The following is a 7394-nucleotide window of genomic DNA, read 5'->3' on the forward strand; positions in this document are numbered from 1 at the left end:
AATATTGTGAACGTAATTAATGTCACTGAATTATACACTTAAAAATGGTTAAAATGACAAATTTTGGGTTATAAATATTTACAATAAATTTAAAAAACAAAAATCAAAAACTTGTTGTAGACCTAGTATTAAAACTAATATTTAGCTCATCTGAGTCAGGTTACCCCTACTGTTTAATTCTTATTCAACTTCAAAACATACCTGACTGTCTTCAAAGAAATCCTTCAAAGTCTCTTGATGTTTCTGTATCTGCTGTTGCAATGCTGCTTGTCTCTGGACAAGCAATTCTTCTTGGGCTTTCTGGCTATAACGTAGAGCTTCTTTTTGTAGATCCAACTGCTTCTGAAGTCCTGAGTTATCCTGATAAGCCAAGACAGGCTGTGAAAAACTCAAAATATCTTGTAATTTGGGGATCATAAAATCACTTGAGGGAACTTTATGTTCACTGTTGGATGAGTAACATTCACAAATTCTTCTAGGTTTAGTTTCAGCAAAAGGTAGTGGAATAAAAGAATGCTTTGACTCCTTGGGTACAGACACAGAGAAGACAGTGTGCTCAGAAGATTCACTTCTGCTCAACTTGCTTTGTTTGTTTAAAAGCAGTTTTTCCTGGGTTTTCTCACTAGAACACACTGCTTTCCTTTGTAAGTCCAATAGTTCTTGCAAGTCCAAATTATCTTGTTGAGGCAGAACAGACTGGGATAAACTCAAAAGCCTATCATGTGTTCCTGGAATCTCAGGAAGATTTGAGGGAATACTGTTGTTACTTCTGGTTGGGAAAGGCTCTTGGGTTCTTCCAGAGTCAGTAACAGGCAGTACTTCCTGGGATAAGAATGAAGAACTATTAACCTGCTCAGATGATACCCTTTTCTCCAACTTACTTAGTCTTGGTAAAAGCAATTCTTCTTGGACTTCCTGTGTAGACTGAATGGTTCTCCTTTGTACATCTAACCGTTCTTGAAGTCCCTTCAAATCACCATAGAGAGGCTGGATAAATTGCTCACAAGATACCTTTTCCCCAAATTTACATTGTCCAGGCAAAACCAATTCTTTCTGAGTTTTCTTGCTAGTAGGAAGGACATTTGTCTGTGTATGTAAGTGTTCTTGAAGTGCAATCAAATTATCTTGTTGAGGTAATATAGGCTTTGACAAATCCAAAAGCCTATCAGGCAATCTTGGTATCTCAGAATGACTTGAGGAGACTGTATTATCACTCTTAGTTGGACAAGATTCTTGGATTCTCTCCAATTCAGTAAGGGATGTTGAAGCAAATGAATGCTGGGATACTAGGGGTAAGAAGGATAAGGTACCAACCTGCTCAGGAGATACTCTTTCCTTCCACCCACTTTGTTTATATAAATGTAATTCTTCCTGAGTTTCCTGTCTAGATCGAATGATAGATTCCCTCTGGGTAGCCAACTGTTCTTGAAGAGATTTCAAATTATCTTGTTGAGGCTGGATAAGTTGTGATAGCCTCAAAAGCCTTTCCTGCAACTGTGGTATCTGAAAATGGGTTGAAGAAATTTTACTGTCATTCTCTACTGACACAGGCTCCTGGACTGTACTAGATACAGCAGAAGGTAATGAAGTATATGAAAGCTGCCCTAACTGGGGTATGAATGAAGAGGAGCCAGTTTGTTCAGAAGATATATTTTCCTGGGTAAAATGAAGAGCCTCTTTCTCTGTGTCTAGCTGTTCTTGACGTTCTTCCAAATTATCTTTTACAGGTAATACATGTTGTGAAAGTCTCAAAAGTCTTTCCTGAAATTTTGGGATCAGAGAATGGCTTAAGGGAACTGTACTATCACTGTTGAGTGACATAAATTCCTGGGATCTTTCTGATTCTGCTACCTGGAATAGGGATGAAAAGGGGCCAGTCTGTTCAGAAGAAAACCTTTTATCCAATTCACTGTGTTTATGCACAAATTCCTGAGTTTCTTGTTTAGTACCTTGTGTTACCCTCTGTATGTGTGATTGTTCTTGGAGTGTTGTCAAATTTTCTTGCTGTGATAGGCTATGTGGTGGAAAACTAAGAGACTTATCTTGAAATGCTGGGATTACCAAATGATTTGAAGGAATTAGACTCTCCTCAGATAAATAAAGTTTCTGAATTCTGCTAGGCTCAGCTTTAGCAGAAGCTTGTGAAGCAACTGAATCTTGAGCAACCATTGCTGAGAATGAAGAACTCACCTGCCCAGATTTACTGACCTCCAAATCCCTTTGTCTCTGTAAAAGTAATGCTGCCTGGGCTTCATGCCTAGCCTGAAGAGTAGCCCTCTGTGTACTCAGCTGCTGTTGGAGCAATTTTAAACTATCATGCAGAGGTAGGAACTGCTGTAGGAAACTCGAAGACCTATCTTGAGATGTTGGGATCTCAGATCGGCTTGAGACAACTCGTTTCTCACTCCTGGATGAATACGGCTGCTGGATTTTTCCAGATTTTGTTTCAGCAGAAGATAGTGAAGTAAATGTGTGCTGAGCTACCTGAGATGGGAGAGTAGAGGATTCAGCCTTCTCAGAAGATACACTTCCATCAAATTCATTCTGTTTATGTACACATAACACTTCCTGGGCTTCCCGCCTAGCCTGAAGTCTGTCCCTCTGAACATTTAACTGTTCATGGAGAAATTTTAAGTTATCTTGCTGAGATAAGTTAGACTGTGAAAAACCCAAAAGCCTGTCTTGAATTTGTGGGGTTACAGGATGGCCTGTGTAAACTGCAGGGTCATTCTTGGTTAAAGAAGACTGCTGGATTTCCCCCAATTCAGTTTTGGCAAAAGGGAGTGAAGCAAATGAACGTGAAGCTACCAAAGGAAGAAATAAAGAGAGGCCAGTTTGCTCTTCCAATGCTTTCTGTTTATGCAAAAGGAGTTGTTCCTGAGATTCCTGTCTCGCTCGAAGAACTTCCTTTTGTAGGTCCAACTGTTCTTGGAGAACCTTCAAATTACCTTGCTGGGCTGTGATACGCTCTGAGGATGGCAAAGGCCTATCCTGCATTTGACTGATTACAGAATGATCTAAGGAAAATGTACTTTTGCTCTCGGTTGAAAAGGGTTGCTGGATTCTTCCAGATTCATCTTTAGCAGGCAGAGAACTAAAAGAATGCTCAGCCACCAGTGGTAGAAATGAAGAGGGTTCAGTCAGCTTAGAAGATATATTCTGACTGTTTTCTGAGAACATCTGCTGGGAGTCTAAAGTTTGAAAAGTTGTTGCCCTAGATGTATGAGGTATTTCTTTAGTATCCTGAAATATTAGTGGCCTATCATGTGACAAAGCCCTTGAAAGTCTATGAGAATCTTCAGGGACCAATTTATAATCTCTCTGTTGTGTTTCAGCCTGTGAGAATAACCTTAGATGTTCCTGTGATTCCAAAGATTGCTTGGCTAAAATATTTGAAGTGCTTAATGCTTCTGTTGTTTCTACCTGTCTCTGTGAAAAGAGATTCTGTCTTGGTACCCGAAAATGACCTTCTTCTAATCTGGAGATCTGTATGGGTTGATATTTGTTAGGACTCAACTTGGGTCTCTGACCTTGATCCCAATGCTCTGATATAAGAGTGGGCCTTTCAGATTTCTGAGGTAGTACTGATATAACAGAGTCAGGTATCAATGACGTAGCTGACATGGATGGGTACCTTTCTTTTAACAGAGTCTGATACTCATGTAATTGTTTCCTGGCAGCTTCAACAGACTGTCTGTGTAACCTACCAAAAACAAACAAACAAACATTGTTCTTTTATGACAAAAAACAACACAAAACACAAGCACCTTATTCTCAAGTGTCTATACATTAAATATAAGAAATAGCAATCTAGGGTTGGCCATAATCATGGTCATAATCACAATCAAAGGAACGACTCTCATACTGCCATGAGAAATCCATAAGCCATAGTTCTAAGGGAACCCCAAGTAGATCCTCATAGAAATTAAATATTAAATCCTGAAGATGTAGCCACATACAATCAAATATAAATTGTACCCTCTCTAATACCTGTTTTGTTCTAAAAGCTGACGTTGATAGTTATGAATCATTTGCCTATGACTGTCTTCATCAGAAATCACGGTGCCCGATGTTGGAGCAATGCCCACCTAATAAAAGACAACACAACTAATTAAAAGGCAAATTCAGAAACAGGTACTAAAGTATCTTAGATAAACTGAAGTTCTAAAATTGTAAACTTCCATATAACTTTGTTTTTCATAAAGAGACTGGTACTTCCCATTATTAAGAAAGGAAGCAATCCATTATTCTCCATTAGTGCCAAGTCTAAGAGCTCAACATACGCATTACATACAAAATCATGGTCATATATATTGATACCCCAGAGAAACTGAAAGATGAAAGTCATTAGGTTGGTGCACACTTACACAGACATTATTAAAAGAAAAAAAATGACCAAGTGAGAATTAGACATTTTACTTTCCCGAATGCTAAGACTGCTCACATTTTTTGTCTCCCCACAATCTCTGAGAAGTGAGATTTCCTGCATCCTACCTCAGTCTGTTGAATGCTTTTTCTCTTTTCTTCTTCCAGCTGAGTCTTGAAGCAGTCAGTTTCTAATCTTAACTTCTGTTGTTCAATTTGTTCAAGTAATTCCAACTGCTTTTGCTTCTGCTCTTCTATTTCCATTATCTAAGTAACAAAAATACTACCGACCTATTAACAAACTCACACACATACAAGTTTACATGCATTACATCAAACAGAAATAGTTTTTATCACCAAGAGTACAATTATCCAAGTGGTGATTTTTTTTCTCTGCTGTTGCCACTGCCAGAGAGGAAGGGAGAGATGGGAAGAGGGGGAAGGAGGGAAAAAAAAAAAACAAAAGGCAGAAGAGGAAGAAAAAATAAACATATTAACTATTTCTATTTTCTGAGAGCTCAGGGAAACCCAGATCACCACCAAAGAAACACCTCTAAATATGTAGCAAATGATGCTCAGCTATATTCTTGTCCACACCTTTAATTTTACTTTGTTCCCAATATAAATAATGACTACGGAAATTAAGTATCAAGGCCTTCCAAAACACTGATTTCTTAGGCACACTCATAAAGGGACGCAGTTACCTAGAGGCTAAGTAATAACACAATGAGCAACATTCTGTGTCTTTTCTGTCATGCATAGAACAGATGGGAAGAAAATGGCAAATGGCAGAAGAATGACGGTCTAATATCATGCATGCACGCACACGCACACACACACACACACACACACACACACACACAAAGGATCAAAGTACTATGAACACATATCAGAGTAACTCTAAGTTTCATGAACACAGGGACTGTGTCTGTCTAGCTGCCTGCTAAATTCAGCACCTAGTACAGTACCTGATGCAAGCAAGGACTTAATAAATGTTTACTGAAGGAATAGAAAAAGAAATGTATGTAGTTTTATAAAGAAAAACACTTCTACAAGAGATATTTGAAAAACAATCTTGCTTTCAAAATACAAAAATGCCTCAACATGATACTTTTAACATCCCTATCTCTAACCAGGAAACAGCAACAACAGCTGAGTTCCTGTTTAAAGCTTCCTTACTTTCCAACACTTATAGGATCCACTGAATTTGGATGTTTACAGTTCTGTAGTATCTCTAGAACTGTAATATCAACATGTGACTATTTAAATTTAAATCAATTCAAATTAAATAAAGTTTAAAATTCAATTCCTCAGTCACAATAGCAACATTCCAAGTAGTCAATGAGCCCACGTGGCTGGTGGCTACCATACTGGACATATATTTGGGCATTTTCATCATCATAGAAAGTTCTATTGGACAACATTACTCTAGAATACCAATTAGAAAACATTTATCTGAGAAGAAATACTTACTGACCAATAGATTTTTCACTGCCCAAGTATATTTTGTAAAAACCATGACTATAAACTGACTGGCTTAGTAACAATCAGCCTGTGACTTAGTAATAATTAGGAATTGTTTAAGTAGATGAGACTACTGAGTTTCTATTAAGGATGATGAAAAAGTTGGAAACTGATAGTTGTGACTGCTGCACAACAGGGGGAACGTCTTCAATGTTACTGAATTATACATTTAAAAATGGTTAAAATGGCAAATGTTTCATTACACATATTTCATTACAGTGTTAAAGAGACCAAAATTATAGTTAAGGAGGTTTAATTTTTAATTTGTCTTCTGAAATACTAGTTTTTAAAAAACTTTTAGGATTATAAGGTCTAGCTGTCTAATATTAAAACAGGTACTCATTTATTCAACAAATTTTTATTGAACACTGACTAACTGTGTATAAAGCATTGTACCAGAAACTAAACTGAACTAAAAAAAGGGCAGCCTCTTTCTTTAAAAAAACTTACACATTTTATAGGGAAGATACTCCTGGGTGGTGCAAATGGTTAACACACTCAGCTGCTAACTAAACAGTTAAGAGGTTTGAGCCCACCCAGAGGTGTCTCAGAAGAAATGCCTGGCAATCTACTTCTAAAAATTCAGCCATGAAAAATCCTTTGGAGCACAGTTCTACTGACACAGATAGTGCTGCCATGAATCAGAACTGACTCGACGGCAACTAGTTAGGATACACACAAAAGCATAAAATACAAGTATAAAAAAGCAGAATGCAGTAAGCAAAGAGTGAAGTGCTTTCTATCAGTTAAATGCTTGTGTAAGACATAGTAGAAGAGGTGGTATCAAAAGCAGTCACACATTAGGACAAATTTCATTGGTCAAACAAAATTACAGTATCTAAGGGAAGAAGGAACCTTTAAAATTAAAATGTCAAATTACCTGTTTCTGCCTTGCTGACATTCTAATTCTGGCTGCTTCTTCTTGAGGATGAAGTAGAACTGAATTCTGAGCTACCGTTGTGATACATTGAGTCTCATTTACTTCTAAAGAGAATCCCCCAAACGAAAAAGAGTTTCAACAATTTAGAATTTTACACCACTATAATGTCCTTTTATTAATTTATTACATGCAATTTCATTAGAAAAAAGATGTGAAAAATCAAGCAAATTTAATTTGAGGATGTGATGAAAAGAAATACCTCGTTGCTTCTCAGAGTCTGTATTGCATGAAAGTGGCTTATCTTCAGTAGCAAGCGGTCCCGACTCAACTGTTTGTGCATCACTTTCAAGAACTGTAAAAGATACCATTGTTATTATGAACATATTATCATTGTCAAGCTTAGATCTAAAGCAAATACTGAAACCAAAATTGGCATTCAGATTAACAATTCAATTTTGGTTCACCTGAATGTCTTACTTAGTCATGATCCAGTCACTTCCTGATGACCAGCTATATTATCCATTAAACCCAAGCCTAATCAATCCAAGAAGACAGAAGGAAGACTGAAAGTGTAAACAAAAAGTAAAATGTGGAGAACTGATTAAAAGGTACGTCCATAAGGTTT

General features: G+C 37.2%; 1 protein-coding gene across 8 annotated transcripts in view; it reads right to left on the reverse strand.

Annotated features, from left to right (window-relative positions):
• CEP295 (centrosomal protein 295) overlaps nt 1–7394 on the reverse strand; it is a 33471-nt gene that overhangs the window by 17045 nt on the left and 9032 nt on the right. For all 8 annotated transcript variants that reach the window (XR_002825500.1, XM_023739838.1, XM_023739839.1 and 5 more), the window contains exons 5-9: nt 7029–7121; nt 6770–6873; nt 4495–4632; nt 3991–4088; nt 202–3703 (exon numbers count right to left, since the gene is read on the reverse strand). Coding sequence is in view for 7 of the 8 variants with exons in the window: in XM_023739838.1 (XP_023595606.1) it covers nt 202–3703; nt 3991–4088; nt 4495–4632; nt 6770–6873; nt 7029–7121 (3935 nt within the window). In the remaining variant the exon portion in view is untranslated. The remainder of the gene's footprint in view (nt 1–201; nt 3704–3990; nt 4089–4494; nt 4633–6769; nt 6874–7028; nt 7122–7394) is intronic.

The sequence above is a fragment of the Trichechus manatus genome, unplaced genomic scaffold (assembly GCF_000243295.1).
Source record: "Trichechus manatus latirostris isolate Lorelei unplaced genomic scaffold, TriManLat1.0 scaffold00141, whole genome shotgun sequence".
NCBI classification, from domain to species: Eukaryota; Metazoa; Chordata; class Mammalia; order Sirenia; family Trichechidae; genus Trichechus; species Trichechus manatus.